The sequence below is a fragment of the Rhinoderma darwinii genome, chromosome 6, assembly GCF_050947455.1.
Source record: "Rhinoderma darwinii isolate aRhiDar2 chromosome 6, aRhiDar2.hap1, whole genome shotgun sequence".
NCBI classification, from domain to species: domain Eukaryota; kingdom Metazoa; phylum Chordata; class Amphibia; order Anura; family Rhinodermatidae; genus Rhinoderma; species Rhinoderma darwinii.
Genome location: NC_134692.1, coordinates 111,603,873 through 111,621,711, shown reverse-complemented (window position 1 = coordinate 111,621,711; position 17,839 = coordinate 111,603,873). Strand labels below are relative to the sequence as shown.

The 17,839-nt window shown below is 42.7% G+C and overlaps 1 protein-coding gene across 3 annotated transcripts in view; it reads right to left on the bottom strand.

The window, feature by feature from the left end:
- The window catches only part of TXNDC11 (thioredoxin domain containing 11), a 70,140-nt gene that overhangs the window by 6,606 nt on the left and 45,695 nt on the right, over positions 1–17,839 (bottom strand). For all 3 annotated transcript variants that reach the window (XM_075830112.1, XM_075830113.1, XM_075830114.1), the window contains 4 exons: positions 11,569–12,298; positions 9,760–9,905; positions 9,239–9,348; positions 5,224–5,304 (listed from right to left, as the gene is read on the bottom strand). In XM_075830112.1, the coding sequence (XP_075686227.1) occupies positions 5,224–5,304; positions 9,239–9,348; positions 9,760–9,905; positions 11,569–12,298 (1,067 nt within the window). The remainder of the gene's footprint in view (positions 1–5,223; positions 5,305–9,238; positions 9,349–9,759; positions 9,906–11,568; positions 12,299–17,839) is intronic.

Sequence of the window (17,839 nt, the reverse complement as noted above, 5' to 3'; positions counted from 1 at the left end):
CCTATTTTTTCATGCGTCACGCATCCCTCCATAGACTAATCTATGGGGGATGCGAGACATCGCGTCCCGCAGCGCAGAGCACGGATGCACCTCGGACGTGAAAAACTGCCGTTTTTCACATCCGAGATGCGCCACACTCGTGTAAATAAGGCCTTACTCTGTATCCCTCACATGCAAAGTGTGATACATGAAATGTTTAAGCCTTAAACTCTACAGTTTGCTTCAGTGTCATGAAATCCAAGACCGCTGCAAAGACCGCAGAGTAGAAAATACCTTCCTTCTTGTAACGCACGGGTGTACAAAGCTGCAGAGACACAAGCTTTGTTATTAACTTCCTGATCATTCTTCTCAGATAGAAAGTAAAAATGAGGCAGTGTGCAATGTGGGCGCTGGTGAAGATACAACGGGGGCCAAAAGTTTATATACAAACTCGGTTTCATATTCAAACTCGGTTTTCCACCACTCCAGACATTTCATGTAAGAATACATTTCTTTCCGCAAGTCAAGTAGGGAATCCATTTTTTTCACATCACAGGTGATTTTAACCAAGGTCCGGGGTATTTGGGGCTTTCAGGACCATCCACATTCCAGCTATTTTTAGTGTGTTAGTTTAACGGCTTTAACGTTTGTTTTTTTTTTTGTTCAGCCATCAATGTGGATTTTGTGGAGTTTTTTCTTTTTGACGAATGCAGGGTTTTCTTTTTAGAAATTTTTATACAAATAATTTTGTTTATAATTTCTAGATTGCAAAATAAATCAATATGCGGTTTTAAATTCTAGTTAATCATATAGCATTACTCTAAGAGGAACATGAATAAAAAAATAAAAATTAAAAAAAAAAAAGTCTATTTTAGTCTACCTAATTTTGATATGACGCTTCTCAGTTACGGAAATTGGGTCAGGACTAGCCTTATGGCCATTGGTGGAGTGTTTATTTTATGTGTATTTTTTATTATACACCCCAGTTACAGTCAGTCTGGTTAGGGTGAATTCATACGTGGCAGATTTTGTTGCAGAAATGTAGCTGAATGGAACGTGCAGAAATCTATGCACCTGCTGCAGAAATAATCCCATTCAAATTAATGGAACAGATTTTCAGTTGTAGAAATCCAGGAGGAGATACTTTAAGGTCTTTTCTGGATTTTAGGTACTTTTGCTGGTTTTGTCCTAAAAATACATGCAGAATCTGCATCAAATCTTAACTGTGTGAACAAGGCTTTAGCATGCAGTTGCATTCCTCTGAATGGGGTTGTTTCTGCAGCAGGTGCATAGATTTCTGCATGTTTCAGTCAGATGTATGGAACAGATTTTCAGTTGCAGAAAATATCTGCCGCATGTTACTGCACCCTAAAGCTGGCCATACATTTCAGATAGCGGTCGGACGAATGCTGTCATCTTGCAGCAATATGGTCTCTACTTTGGATAAATGCTTTAGACGATTATCCTGCTGGAATACTCAGTTCCGACCAAGTTTTATCTTTCTGTCTAACGTCTTGATGTGTTGATTCAGTATTTCTAGATAATCCTCCTACCTCATAATGCCATTTATCAGGCTTAAAGGGGCTCTGTCACCACATTATAAGTGCCCTGTCTCCTACATAAGGAGATTGGCGCTATAATGTAGGTGACAGCAGTGCTTTTTATTTAAAAAAAATATCTATTTTCACCACTTTATTAGCGATTTTAGATTCATGCTAATGAGTTGCTTAATGCCCAAGTGGGTGTGTTTTTACTTTAGACCAAGTGGGCGTTGTACAGGGGAGTGTATGACGCTGACCAATCAGAGTCACGCACTCCTCTCCATTCATTTACTCAGCGCATAGGGATCCTGCTAGATCCTTATGTGCTGTCTTATACGAACACATTAACGATGCTGAAGTGTTTAGACAGTGAATAGACATTCCACGGAATGTCTATTCACAATCTCTGCACTTCGTTACTCTGTCTGTGGTAGTTACAGCAGAGGAAGCGTGATCTCGCGAGATCTCGCTGTAAATGACAGGTTACAACGAGATCACGCTTCCTCTGCTGTAACTATCATAGAAACAGTAACGAAGTGCAGAGATTGTGAATAGACATCCCGTGGAATGTCTATTCAGTGTCTAAACACCTCAGTATTGTTAATGTGTTAGTATAAGACAGCACATAAGGATCTAGCAGGATCCCTATGCGCTGTGTAAATGAATGGAGAGGAGTGCATGATGCTGATTGGTCAGCGTCACACTCCCCTGTACAACGCCCACTTGGTCTAAAGTAAAAATACGCCCACTTGGGCATTAAGTAACTCATTAGCATAAATCTAAAATCGCTAATAAAGTGGTAAAAATAGAGGTTTTTTTAAATAAAAAGCATTACTGTCACCTACATTATAGCGCCAATCTCCTTATGTAGGAGACAGGGAACTTATAATGTGGTGACAGAGCTAAACGTTTGATAAACTTCTGACATGTCAGAAGTTTGGATTGGTGGGTGTCCGAGCACTGAGACCCCCACCAATCGCTAGAACGAAGCAGCTGAAGAGCTCGCGTGAGAGCTCAGCCGCTTCGTCTTGGTTTGTTTTTTTCCGGAAAGCCAATGTATCGGAGGACGGGCTCATAGACTTCCTATTGAGTACGTACACCAATACTGGTGGGGGTCTCAGTGCTCAGACCCCCACCAATCCAAACTTCTGACATGTCACTATGACATGTCAGAAGTTTGTCAAACGTTTGGTCTATCTCCCTCCCCCGAAAAAAAAGAAATTAATAAACGTTAATCAATAAATTATATGTACCCCAAATGGGGCTATTAAAAAAAATATACAACTTGTCACACAAAAAACAAGTCCTTATACAGCTATGTCGACAAAAAAAATATATATAGCTTTTTGAATGACACGATGGAAAAACGCAAAAAATTGCTTGGTCATTAAGGCCTAAAAGAGGCTGGTCACTAAGGGGTTAAAAGGGGTTGTCCTGGACATGTAAAACAACTGCTGCAGGCCCGGTATGGCCTAAAATAAGGAAACAAGTTATCCTCACCTGCTAAATCCCCCGCCGCTCTGGTGGTCTCTGCCAGTTTCTTTACCTCTACAGGAAGTGATGACATCCCATTCAGTTGCAGTCAATCACTGGCCTCTGGGATGAGGTGGCTTTCTTGCCAGCATCAGCTCTGAGGCCAGTAATTTGCTGAGCTGAACGGGACATTATCACGCTTTGTAAAAGTTTACAGACCGGCAGAGACCGCTGGATAAGCAGCGCAGTAACGCCATGGGAATTTGCCTTGTATTGTAATTTTAGCCCAGGGGTCTAAAACGCGGCCGGGTAAATGGGCCGCACATAGAAAAAAAAAATGTGAAGTTGACGGGCCGCATTACTTTCAAAAATTTGGTACAATACAAAAATATTGTTAATCAATTAATTTGTTATTTGAACTACTATAACAATACTACATTACTATAACAATATTACATTACTATAATAATACCGCTAGGTTTAAATTTACCGGAAATTTGAGTTTTCTCCACGTGTATTTTAACAATCCAGTTTTCCAGTTTAAGTGTCGCTAAACGCAGTCCGATGGCTCAGTTGGCAGACACAAGAATGTCAAGATTGGGCAGCCCCTTCTTAGATAGCGCCACAGTGGCCTCTTTCCATGGCGCCACAGTGGCCTCTTTCCATGGTGCCACAGTGGCCTCTTTCCATGGCGCCACAGTGGCCTCTTTCCATGGCGCCACATCCCCCTCCTCAGATGGCGCCACATCCCCCTCCTCAGATGGCGCCACATCCCCCTCCTCAGATGGCGCCACATCCCCCTCCTCAGATGGCGCCACATCCCCCTCCTCAGATGGCGCCACATCCCCCTCCTCAGATGGCGCCACATCCCCCTCCTCAGATGGCGCCACATCCCCCTCCTCAGATGGCGCCACATCCCCCTCCTCAGATGGCGCCACATCCCCCTCCTCAGATGGCGCCACATCCCCCTCCTCAGATGGCGCCACTTCCCCCTCCTCAGATAGCGCCACATCCCCCTCCTCAGATAGCGCCACATCCCCCTCCTCAGATAGCGCCACATCCCCCTCCTCAGATAGCGCCACATCCCCCTCCTCAGATAGCGCCACATCCCCCTCCTCAGATAGCGCCACATCCCCCTCCTTAGATAGCGCCACATCCCCCTAGATAATGCCACATTGTCCTCTGTAGATAGTGCCACAGTGCTCTCTGTAGCTAAGGGAAGCCCCTGACATCACTGTCCATATATGGATAGTGACTTCAAGGGCTCCTCCAGCAGAGATTTTTCCACTCCCAGAGCGAGCCCAAATAGAGATATCTACATGGAGACTGTGTGGCTCTGTCAAACCCGCTGGGGGGTGCACTATCTACAGGGGGCTGTGTGACGGCATGAAGGAGCGCCAGCGCGCTCCTCCTTCCGATTGCTCTCTCCTCTCCTGAGGGAGCCCTGCGAGCTGCAGATGACAGTCTCAGGGGGCACATGCAGCCTGCGTGTTTGAGGCCCCCGTTTTAGTGTGTACCCTACCTGCAGCCTGTGTTTTACATGTCCTGGACAACCTCTTTAAGCTGCCTGTCAACATTTTGATAAGGTTTTTTTGGATTGGTTTTAGAAGCAAAAACCAGAAGTGGATTAAAAAGACGAGAAGTAGAATATGACCTTTATACTTCTTTCCCTTTATGATCCACTCCAGGGTTTATTCATGTAGTTTTTTTAAGCCGAAACCAGAACAAAACCTGCAAGGTCACCATTAAAGCCACAGATGTGCCCAATTATGGCAATTAACCACCCATTTCTAAAAAGCCATTAGGGTGGGTTTTGCCACACAGCCGAAAACTGTTTTTTGGTGCAGGTTTCGGCCACGTAGCAAAACTGCAACACGTGAATACACAAACATTTAGGCTGGGTTCTCACGTTGCGGTTTAAATTTGTTTTTTTGCCGCAAATCGTGGCAAAACTGCACAATTTTGCCTCGATTTTACAAAAAATGTTTGATAAATGCCCCTCTAAGAATTCCATAGTCTAATATGAATAAAGCTCATTATCTGAACGCTAAGCGAGTTTGCAACATAATGTCACAAATTATTGTGGCTTCTTATGAATAATCATAATAGTAAATACTCTATAGTGTATGGGAGATTAATGCAAAGAAACCTAAAAATCTCGAGGTACTTGTGACCACAATGGATGAACAAAACGCTGTGGCAAGAGGTCTGTAAAATTCATACAACTTACCTATTCTGAGGGAAGAGCATAATAGTGGGAATACGGTCCACCATAAACTCCCATGGGAGATCATTCTGTGCAATATTTATTCTGGAAAGAAAAAAGTAATATGAAAGATTATTCTTACTATCACGATTATATTTTGCTACTTATAACTTCTCACAACAACAACATCCTATTAAAAGGGTTATCCCATAAATACTTTTACCAAAAGTTAAGAAATGCTGTTAGAAGAGGTTTTAAAAATAACTCATCGTTTTTTTTACTTCCCTGTATCCCCCTTAGTACTTCTGCTAATCTGTGCTGCTGGTGCGAGCTCGGAGTAGAATTACGTCCAATTCCTTCTTAAAGGGAAAGTGTCACAAATTTTTTTTTTTTTTATATAATATTGCTTTTAGTAGGATATTAAAATAAATTTTATTTATTTGTGTTGTACTTTTTACTTTATTCTTACTTTTACTTCTCTATGGGGGCTGCCATTTTTTTTTCATCTCTGTATGTGTCGATTAACGACACAGAGATGGAATACGGCACATACATCCCCATAGAGAATGCGAACGGGAGCCGTTCCATTCACTATAGCGTACGCCGTCTTTGTGGGAACGGCGCATGCGCCGCTCCCACACAGACCAAAAGGAAGGTCTTTGGCAGAGCGAAATCCGGCGCCATTTTCATGTGGACCGGAAGCCGCAGCCGGACAGTAAGATGACGACTTCCGGTCGCGGCTTCCGGGCATATGTTCAAGGCATCGAAGACGCAAGGTATAGGAGCGGAGGCGGCAGGAGCAGGTAAGTTATGTTTGTGTATGTGATGTGTGTATTATGTTCGTGTAATACGGTCTGGTTACCACTGTATCTAATCCTCCTACAGGTTGCTTTACCACATGCCCCGTGACATCGGTTGTCGGTGGAAGAGTCGAGAGTATCGTCGCCCCCCATACACATTAGATGGTCTGTCAGTCCCGTGAAACTTGGTGTTTTTGGCTAACGTTCAATCACTGTGTATGAATGCCTTTACGGTCTCTGCAGATTGGTAACATGGGAACCAAGGTAGCAAAGTTGTATATACGGTGTGAAATCCACAGTATGCACTCCCTTAGAAACCAATAAGATATAATGAAATAAAAGAAAGGCTGAGTGGGTATGAGCAGGATTTATTTATATTTGCTGTCAAAATGCATAACAAGTTGGAAAAAGAGTCTCCTAGGCTAGACTGCCATGCTACTGCAGTGGCTCTGCTCCTTCCCTGACAAGCAGGGGAGAAAGTTACTTCTATTGGCTGCTCTACAGTGAAAAGAGGATCACTATGCAGAGACCAGGCTGTGGGGAGAGTGACTGAATGACATGAGTGTCCAACAACACTCAGCTCATTAAGTGAACATGCACATTGCTATACACTGCGAACACCAGGTGTCATCATACTATGTAAGTAAATGTCATAACTCTTCACTGGATATTAATTTATTTATTTTTTAACAGCATGTAATGGCAAACATTGATTTTTTTTTATGATCTGTACAATCAATTTGATATTTAATGTTGGGATAACCCCTTTAACTATTTGTTTAACAGTCACAGGTATGAATTTCAGTGATTTTATATTAAAGAGGATTTCTATTCATAACATAAGTTTGGCCACATATTAGTAAATCATAAAGTAGAACGGCAGCCAAAGTTTGGTAATTTTGGTAAGGTTTATTTTTATATTAACTTGAGATATTGGTATTTTTAAAATCAGTTGTGTCTATCATTTTTACAAAAGTGACAACAGGAAGTGCAATATCTTTGTAAGACTAAACTTCTAATTTATTAGTATATCTCCTTTTTTACAATTTAAATGGAAATCCTCCTTAAAGTTTCCAGTTATTTATTCCACACATCTAGGACGTGCAATTTTTATTAAAAAAAATAATAATTTATAAATATGCAGCATAAGTTAACACATTTTTATTGCCGTTTCTGCTAGACTGTACCTTTCACTGAAATGAATAACAACCCCAAGAGTAGTTTGCACTGCAAGAATCCAGGGAATATGCGGGTGTCTCATGGAAGTTTCTACCTGAGTGTATTGGTTTACAAGGGAAAGACACCCTTCCAAGCAGGCACATATGGCATTTATTTGTATGCACGTGGGTGACCAAATACGGAGTTCCATACCTTGTAAAATGTCTGACTAACTTTAAACTTCCCGTCCTGTGTTACAGTTGGAAGAGCAGCTGTAGAGAACAAACTACCAATACTACAAGTGCAATATTGTGCAGACTAAGCTCAGGTTTGTGAGCTAATGCGGGCTGACAAGAATGCCCTGCTGCTTAAAGAGGCTCCGTCACCAGATTATAAGTGGCCTATCTCCTACATAATGTGATTGGCGCTGTAATGTAGATAACAGCAGTGGTTTTTATTTTGAAAAACGATCATTTTTGAGCAAGTTATGAGCAATTTTAGATTTATGCTAATGACCAACTGGGCGTGTTTTTACTTTTGACCAAGTGGGCGTTGTACAGAGGAGTGTATGAGGCTGACCAATCAGTGTCCTACACTTCACACTGTGCTGTGGATCATGCTGAGCTGGAACAATGAGAAGTGTATGACACTGATTGGTCACTGATTGGTCAGCGTCATACACTCCTGTACAACGCCCACTTGGTCAAAAGTAAAAACACGCCCAGTTGGTCATTAAGAAACTCATTAGCATAAATATAAAATTGCTCATAACTTGCTCAAAAATGATCGTTTTTCAAAATAAAAACCACTGTTGTTATCTACATTACAGCGCCGATCACACTATATCCCACCCTTATACTCGTGTCCTGTGAGACTTTTTCGTCTGCCGATCAGATTATGTAGGAGATAAGGCACTTCTAATCTGGTGACAGAGCCTCTTCAAGGGAGTGACTAATAAGATCACTATATTTGTTAATTCCCTACATAGGGAATAATGGCGAACAGAAAACCTAGCCGTGTTGCCCATAGCAATCACAGTGCAGCTTTTTATTTTCCAGGGCAGTTTAAGAAATTATAGCTGAGCTCTGATTGGTTGCTAGGCTAGTTTTTCTGTTAGGCAGTTTTGATCAATGAGGTCCAGTCTTCCCTACATATAGAGGTATTGCAGTCACCCTTTATAGAAAGGGCTTCTCTGTATTGTTCATTAACGAAATTCACCTTTATTAAAGGGGTTGTCCGGTAACGGGACCATTTTTCATACTGATGACTTATCTACAGGATAGGTCATCAGTATATGATCGGTGGGGGCCCGAAACCCGCACTGATCAGCTACCTCCAGGCACCGGAGGTTATGCACGATATGCAGAGTTCGGCGCCAGATCAGAAGGCTCGGACCACTGCATGGCGGCTGTGCTGCAGAACTGCAGCTCTGCTCTTTTTCCATCTGCTTCCGGCACAGACATCCGATCCTCGGAGGCAGCTGGTCGGTGCAGGATGCGGGCCCTCGGACCCCCACTGATCATATTCTTATGACCTATGCTGTAGATAAGTCATCAGTATGAAAAATGGTCCCGTGGCCGGACAACCCCTTTAATAAAGGTGAATTAGTTAATGAACAATATAGAGAAGCCCTTTCTATAAAAGGGTGATTGCAATGTCTCCAAAACAGTCCCGTGGCCGGACAACCCCTTTAAATCTTGGTTTTTACGTAAATTTTTTTTGAACAGTGTCAAAAAAATATTAGACACTGAATAATAAATAGCCCCAAATCTCTGGGACCAAGAACAAACAGTTCATGTGAAAGTTATGCATGATAGTAAAATTAGGCACCATCCATTGGGCCTCATTTATTGACCTTGTTGCCAATCGTAACAAATCACGGTGCAGCTTTAATTTTTCCAGGGCAGTTTAAAAAAATTAAAGCTGCACTGTGATTGGTTGCTATGATATTTAATTTTTTTTTAGCAATTTTCCACAATCCGCCAGCCTACATAAATCAACTGCACAGTTAAATGTCCATGTTCCTGCAAATATCCCCGATATCAATGTCAGGCTATGTTTATGTGATCGTACTATCTTACCTAGCTACAATGAGACTGTCTGTAGCCAATAGCTGCGTGAGTCGGATAAAAATATGATTCAGAGTGGCACAAAAACCACACCAGGTTGTATAGAACAGCAACAAAACATCCTGTCAAAGAGACAATTGTGATTATACAAAGTGTCATGACTCTAGATGAATACAGATACCACCCCACACAGCGTATAAAGTCTAGACATTCTTTGAAAGTCATCATTTTTGAATGCAGACGGTTTCCGGTTGTTCAGATTTATACACGACATACACTACCCAGCATAGAAGACTGTTATAATTGTAGTCCCACCAACCGCCATCTGACAATATTCCTTTCATGGCCTCATTGCTGGAAGCAAAACGTGTGAATGGCTTATTGAGAAGACCCGAACAGAAATACCAGCCGCAGTATGAAGGGAGCAGCAGCAAAATCAGCTTATTATGTAAAGAATGTAAAGCCTGGAATTACATAAAAGTGCAGGAGCACAACACAACATACACAAGTCACCGTACAGGAGTAACACAAACCTTTCCACTGTCCAATACAACAGGACGAAATGAAGAAGTTGTTACTTCAGTGATTAGTTGGGGTCTTAACTGGCTGAAATCAGGATCACCGGCTAGATGTCTCCGCAGTGGACTGTAAACTTTGCTGAAGTTCTGGATAAAAACCTCTGAAAGGAAATTACAAAACTTATACATGGAAACATTTACTTTGTTTTTTTAACAGCCTTGAGAGAAGTAATCTTCCCATGACCTTTCTTAAATTACTGGATATTATAACACCCCTCACGGCAAAAATATAGAAATGCTTATTCCACAGGTAAAAGTCACAGAAGGGCACTAAATGGCAAATGCGCACAAAAGGGATACTATATAGGACACTAAAAGGGGCAATAAATGGCAAATGGGCACAAAAAAAAATATCTGTGTCTTCGTGTGAATGTATGATTTATTGCCCCTCTAGCACTGTTCTGTCACAGAAAAGCACAAAAATGCAATAAATGGCAAATGGGCACTGAACAAACGGGCACTAAAGGGGCAATGAATCACACAGAGACACTGAGGCGGCAAAGATTTTTGTGCCCATTTGCCATTTATTGCCCCAAGCTCCTGATACGGATGACGTCATTGCGCCGATCTGTGTCACCATGTAGGAGACAAAGCAAAACGTTCTGGGGGGTTAGGAGCACCACCTGCTGGAGATGCGAAGAACTGTTAGCTTTCCAGTAAAAAAAAAAAAGCATACTTCTCATCTTTTTACACTCTCCCTTCACGGCCCGATCGCTGTGGAACACGGTTGGGAAACGCTGCTATGAGAATTACAGAAATTTCTGAGCAAGTGGGACCCTATTCTAGAACAGCGAAGGGTCCCAGAGGTAACATGCACACGTTGCAAAATTTGATGCAGAAAATTTGCATAGAAAAACACATGTAAACACAGGTAATTTTGCAGGTAAAATGTGCACTTCATAGTGCGTTTTTAGGTGTGGTTTTTATGCTGCAGATTTTGGTGCTTTATTTTTCTAAACCTTGTCAAATACAATTCTGAGACGGAAACGCAAGATAAATTGACATGCTGTGGATTTTACAATACGCACAACAGGTCAATTTAGGTGCGGAAAAATGAGACAATGTGTAGATGAGCTTACTTGAATTCTCATTTACTTTGCTGGTACAGTGTTACGCTGCGCATTTGCCACAGCAAAATCCACACCTTATATGCATCATGTACATGTGGCCTAAAGAAACCATTCTAGGAAAAATTTCTGAACTGCTTTTATGCAAAACCTTAAATTGCAGTCCACGGCTTATTTTCCCGATTGGACTAAAACAGTTTAGATCTGATGTAACATGCAGACAATATTGCCACCTCACATTGGACATAAATATTCCATCATTAAAATTACCTTTTTCCCCATCATTTTATTATACAGATATATATATATATATATATATATATATATTTTTTTAAACAGAAGCACTCTGGACCAATATAGATTAAACGCTCATTGCCAAAGACACATGTAATAGCATGACTAAGAATTGCTGCGACAATAATATAAGGGATAGAGCTCAAATCTTCGTATAATATTAAGGTCGTCTTGTTTACGGCAGAAATGCAATGAATGTTATACAAGGACAAATGATCATGCAGCCAATTACTGGCTGTAGCGCTGACGTGAGTACGTATGGCACGTCAGGTACACAAGCTATTAAGTTCTACCTAAATACTAAGATAGCGATGTCAGCTCAAAATCCTAACAGTAATAGGAATGCCACCATGTACCCAACATGACATCACATACTTTAGTGATACCTCTAAAAGAGCCATACCTAGCGTAGGTCCGATGAGAGGCTGGCTCTGGTCAATGATATAATGGATCTCTTCTCTCAAATCAATGATAGCAGCAAACTTTTTCTCCTGACCGGAAGCTCCCAGTCTCTCCGCATACAACCAGGATAAATTGGAATCCAGGAGATACATATGTAAAGTCTTGTTGGTCCTGCACCTCAGGCCAGTGATACTGTCATTGTTTAAGTGATAGCTGGAGGCGACTGGTCCCTTCTCCTCAATATGAGGCACTATATGTGACGACTGCTCATTGGTGACCTTCCCTTGGGAAGAAAGCACAAAGGACCCATGTTCTTGGTTGAAGGTGGAAGGAATCAATCCTCTGTTTACTGTCTGACAACATGCAGTATAGAAGAAATAGGGACTGTAAGAGCTGAGAAAGTTGCTGCATTCTCTCACAGTTGACATGAAGTTCAGAAAAAATTGTTCTTTGAGGTAGAAAGACTCTAAAGCTGTGGCAATGTCCACAAAGTTGCAGAGTGGCTCGGTGACTGTGCTCGGGGAGACACCACGGCTCAGGTTAACACACAGCTCACACACATTTTGGACCCTGGACAGGAGATCCCACTGAGGAAGGACAACAGTGTTACAACAAGGGAATGGCTTCAGAGTATCCGCTGTATATGATGCAGAGTCCGGATCTTCTCGCTCTTGAGGTTTAGTGTAGGGGCTTTGAGTGCAGCGGTTGTACTTCAGGGCAACTTCCACGATCTACAATATAGACATTTCAAATCAAGTTAAAAAGAAAACACTTCCCAATATTGTCAAGTGGCTGCATTACTTCTTTGTGTAATGTGGGCAGATCACGGGTGCATTCACATGCTAGGGCCTGTTCACATCACCGTTCGGTTTCCGTCGGGTGAACCCCGCAACGGAAAGTGAAAGTACAGCTTCCGTTTCAGTCACCATTGATCTCAATGGTGACGGAAACATCGCTAATGGTTTCCGTTCGTCACCATTCCGGCAGGTTTCCGGTTTTCCGTCTGAATCAATAGTGTAGTCGACTCCGCTATTGATTCCGTCGGAAAATCGGAAACCTGCTGGAATGGTGACGAACGGAAACCATTAGCGATGTTTCCGTCACCATTGAGATCAATGGTGACTGAAATGGAAGCTGTGCTGTCACTTTCCGTTGAGGGGTTCACCCGACGGAAACCTCAGACGGAACCCCGGAACGTAAATGAACAGGCCCTCAGTTGCATCAGCCTCAGTTTTTTTTTGTCTCTCAAGTGATTACAACTGATGCAAAAATGTAACAGTTGCCATCAGGCTCTCTCACAATTTTTACTACAAAGCCATCAGTTGTCGTTAGTTGTCATCGGTTTTTACCATCCGTTTTTACCACAATGGTCCACAAAAAAAGTAGTCTAGGGTCTGAAAATGTGCCAATTTTATCAGAGTGGTGCATAGCTTGTGATAGATTGGATACATGATAGATTAGATACTTGTGTACCAAATCAGGGCTCTCCTCTGCTACGGCCTCAGCGCTACACTGAAGTCTGACACACAGTGTAATGTCGTGTGTCATATTCAGTGCAGCGCCACGGCCTGCGCCAAGGGAGAGCCCAGAAGGTAGCTGCTGTCCACTGACCTCATATCAGATTTTTGAAGCAGCCTTGTGAGCCTGCTAAGATGCCAAACACTAGCCCGAACTTAAGGGAGTAGCTAGTTTTGGCGCCTTTACAGCTACCCACCCCACACCACACAGGGTTTGCGGTTTCTTTTCACACAACAGGGTTCGGGCATTGGCTGTTAAAAACGGCCGTCTAGGTCAGTTTTTGACAGACGTTTTGCATCTGTTTTGTATCCGTTCCGTGTTTTGCGTTTTTGATTTTTTTTTCAAAACAGATGAATTTCATGTGTAGATAATGAAACAGTGCCCACTGTATAGTGCCACACACCCCCTGTAGATAATGCTGCAGTGCCCGCTGCATATAGTGCAACGCACCCCATGTAGAAAATCCAGCAGAGCCCTCTTTAGATAGTGCCACACAACCCCTGTATAGAATGCCAGTGTCCTCTGTATATAGTGCCACACCCCCCTGTATATAATGCCACAGTACCCCCTGTAGATAATGTCACACAGCCCCCCTGTACATAGCACCACACAGCACCCACTGTAGATGGCACACATAGCGCCCCCTGTAGATTGTGCCCACCAGCGCCCCCCCATAGATAGCGTCACCCCCAACACTCCCTTCCCCTGTAGATAGCGCCAGTGAAGCTCCCTCTAGCAGAGGAATCCCCAGCCAGAGAATTGCCAACGCTGTGGCTAGGGATTCCCTCCAGAAGGAGCACCTGACGCCACTGTCCATATATGGACAATGACATCAGGGGTTACTCCCTGAACAGAATCCCCGACAACAGCATAGTCGATGGTGTGGCCTGGGAATCCCTCAAGGAGGACCCCCTGATGCCACTGTCCATATATGGACAGTGACGTCAGTGGCTACTCCTTGAGCGGAATCCCCGTTGCAGACTCTAGCCGGGGATTCTGCTCCAGGAGGAGCCCCTGACGTCAATGTCCATATATGGACAGTAACCTCAGGGGTTTCCTCTAGGAGCGGAATCCCTGCCCAGATCGGCAACAGGGATTCCGCTCAATTAGTAGCCACTGACGTCACTGTTCATAAATGGACAGTAACATCAAGGGCTTCCCCGAGCACAGCGCTTAAAGTAGTGCTGTGACCGGGGAGTCCTCGGCGAGCGGAAGAGCTCCCTCTGCTCTGAACTAATTCTGAAGCAGGGAGCTTGTGACCGGGGAGTCCTCGGCGAGCGGAAGAGCTCCCTCTGCTCTGAACTAATTCTGAAGCAGGGAGCGGAGGGTTCCCTGCCTCATAATTTGGTTCAACTCAGTGGGATATTCCCCTCGGCCGCTTCCCGCCGGACGATGGATGTGGCAGCGTTCATCCGGCCACAGTTAAAATAGATGGGATACGGTGCCAGACCCAAAACCGCTGCAGGTAAAGTTTTTGGATCCGGCTCCTGCACAGGTCCAGTGCATTATGGAGCCAGAACTGATGTCCTCTGTGCCAGGACAGATTCCATAGAAAGCTATGGGACCCGTTCTAGAATCAGTTTCCCTCCGGCCGTTCTGCAACACGCCGGAGGGAAACTGACAGGAAAACGGACATATGTGAACGGCCCTTAATACAGTCATCTCTGGGGATGAAGATCCTTCAAGAAGCACTCCAAAACCTTTTTATTTTGCCTATAAAGTGAAACATACTATTATTAAGAAGTAACGTGTAGGCTCGTGAGTATGCCTTGTGTGTGTATATATATATATATATATATATATATATATATATATATATGTATATATTAGTTGATGGGCCATTTATGGGTTGTCTGCCATCTTAGTTCTTACTTCCCCTCTGATATGGTTCCCCTAATGCAGCCTACATTTCCCATGACGCTTCTGGCTTTGCGGAGGCAGAGGGGGCGGGGTCTCATCACTGTACCTGCTCTGCGTCCTAAGTTCAGCAAGTGATGGATCAGTCACATACAAATTCTGTACTCAAACTGCAGAGTCTGTGTCCTATGTGATGCAACTTCAGCCTGTCTCCTCTGCATTCTACTTTGATAGATTTCTGTTTTTCAGGAGAGTATTAAGCTTGAGATTCTGCACACAGCACTCACAAATAGTATAGATAGTCGTTGTGAGTCAGGGGAGTTTTTTTGTAAACTCTTTAGCTAAGGATTGTATGGACTCTCCTTTATATCACTGCACTCCTGCTCCTTTAGATAGGGCAGAAATGATCACTTCAGCAGCACTATATGCATGGGTGACATACAGAGGGACAAGGAGGGCAGGCCTGGGTGGTGAGGGGTCTCAGAACTGCCAGGAGGTGATGATGCTATCTTGTAGTTTACAGGAAGCCAGCCACATAGGGGAGTGTAATTTCCTGTCTACACATGAGAGCATGACCTATTTTGGTGGTCAGACTGAGATTACAGGACACAGTTGCCCATAATTAAAGGGTTCAAAATGTATAGATGCAAATGAGCTGGGAAGAAACAATTAACACTACTACAATATTGCTGGTGAGTTAGCATTATATGTGCAAAGAAAAAAAAAAGTGCTTCTTTCATATTTCTATGAGAGCAGGCTGTATTTGTGGCAGGTATTCCCTTCTGTTTAAGAAAAGTTTCTCTTTCCTCTTCTTTGATCCAACATTATATTTGCGAAAAATAAATACAGATTGGAACACAAAAATTCAACTGTGTAAACAAGATCTAGTGTGCAATGAAGGAAACAGACAGGAAGATTACTTCAACCCAGCATTAACCTGCATTATCATGTACATGCAAGTCATGGGAAGGGTCATCTTTCTGCATTGTGATGTGCGGGCACAAACGCTGTACCCGCACCATCACTGCGAGAGCCTAGATGTAAGCCCAGCAATCGCGACAGAAGAATTGAAGTGGTTTGACAGAGCCTCCCTCCGGGCTCGCTCTGTCATCCATCGGTGTCCCATGAATTCCGGCCCCTGACAGGTTGCCTAGGCAGTCGGGGCCTAACAACGGTCCCCAGGCCTGCCATGGCTATATGCCTCTTAGGCCATGCCAAAGACATGGCCTAACTGATTGCCTGTCAGTTTTACAAAAAATGGTGCCATTGAAAAATACAACTCGTCCTGCAAAAAACAAGCCCCATACTGCTATGTTGACAAAAGAATAATAAAAAAAAACAAAAAAAAACGTTATGACCCTTGGAATGCGAAGATTAAAAAAACTAAAAAGGTTGCTTGGTCATTAAAGGGTGAAAGCATACCTTACTTTTCAGAATAATCTGTCATATGCATGTACATGAGGAATAACACTATTTCTGGCCATTATATGACTTTTACTCTGCATTATTTAATAGTTTCCCCCCTGCAGGCTCTAATTCTCAGCGGTCTCGGAGCTATATATGTTGCAGTCGCATTGAGGTGATTATATAGCAGTATTGAGTAGTGCAGCAGAAATTTCAGCACTGGGGTGACATAGAAATTAGTATTTCACACTTTGCTCCCCCCTGCCCTCTCCATAGACTTCTATAGGCAGGCTGGGAGGAGACACCCCCCCCCCCCACACACACTTGCTGCAATTTGTCTCCTCTGCTGTGTAACTAGAGATGGAATTTGCTTGACAACAGGGAATGGACAGCAGATTACAGGAAGGGAGACACCTAGTGGCAGTAACTTCACACAGAATTTGATGAATAAAGCAACTATATTTTAACAGTAAGTAAATTACTAAATTGATCTATATCAGGTATACGATTAGATCAGCATAAATGGTTTGAAAAGTTTGTGCCCATTTAATGGGGCCGGATTGTTATGGATTATAATTTATTATAAATTATAAAATGATCATAGAAAAAGTGTAAAAAACTAAGGAGGAGATATTCCAGAAGGACAGCCCAAAATAAAAGCCAATATGCCTTTATCACGGTTTTTTTCCCAGTTAGGACGTGTGGTTGTATCTGCTTAGGTTTTCTGCTTTCTTGTCTTGAGATTCCTGATGCTCTTCTGTGCTGCACAAAAGTGTTGGACCATTGGATAGTGGATTAAAATTTTATTGTAATAAAATTAAATAAAAAAATAAAAATAAAATCTAAATTCATGGAAACGGCTGCACCACACGTGAGGAAACGTGAGAAACCAGAAGGACACACAAGAAACATTGTGGCTCAGGCAATAATAAAAGCCACAAGACTGGTGTGAATACAGCCTTAGTACATCAAGCCTTGGATTAATTTAACAATGACCCAACAAATAAATCAATATAAGTAGTAGAAGCAGTTGTTACAAAAGCCTTACGAGTGCTGGCAATTTTTAGGATTTGGTTATACGTATATTATTTAAAATAGAATAGGACGAGAGGCTATGAACTATAAAGGCCACTCCATTCATGTGTTTAGACGCTCACATGAGCTGATAAGTTGTGTAACCGCACGGTGCATGATGCTCCAAAGCTTACAAAGGATTCCGCAACTCTAGCAAAATGCCTCTGCAAACAAAAAAGTTACTCAAGGTCAAAACATGCCCAATGAGATATAAAAAAACAAAACCTAACTTTATATAATGCTATTGAATGATTTTAAAGAGGCTCTGTCACCAGATTTTCAAACCCCTATCTCGTATTGCAGCAAATCGGCGCTGCAATGTAGCATTTTTGGCCAAGTTATGAGCATTTTTATATTTATGCAAATGAGGCTTTCTAAAGTACAACTGGACGTGTTTAAAGTTAAGTACAACTGGGCGT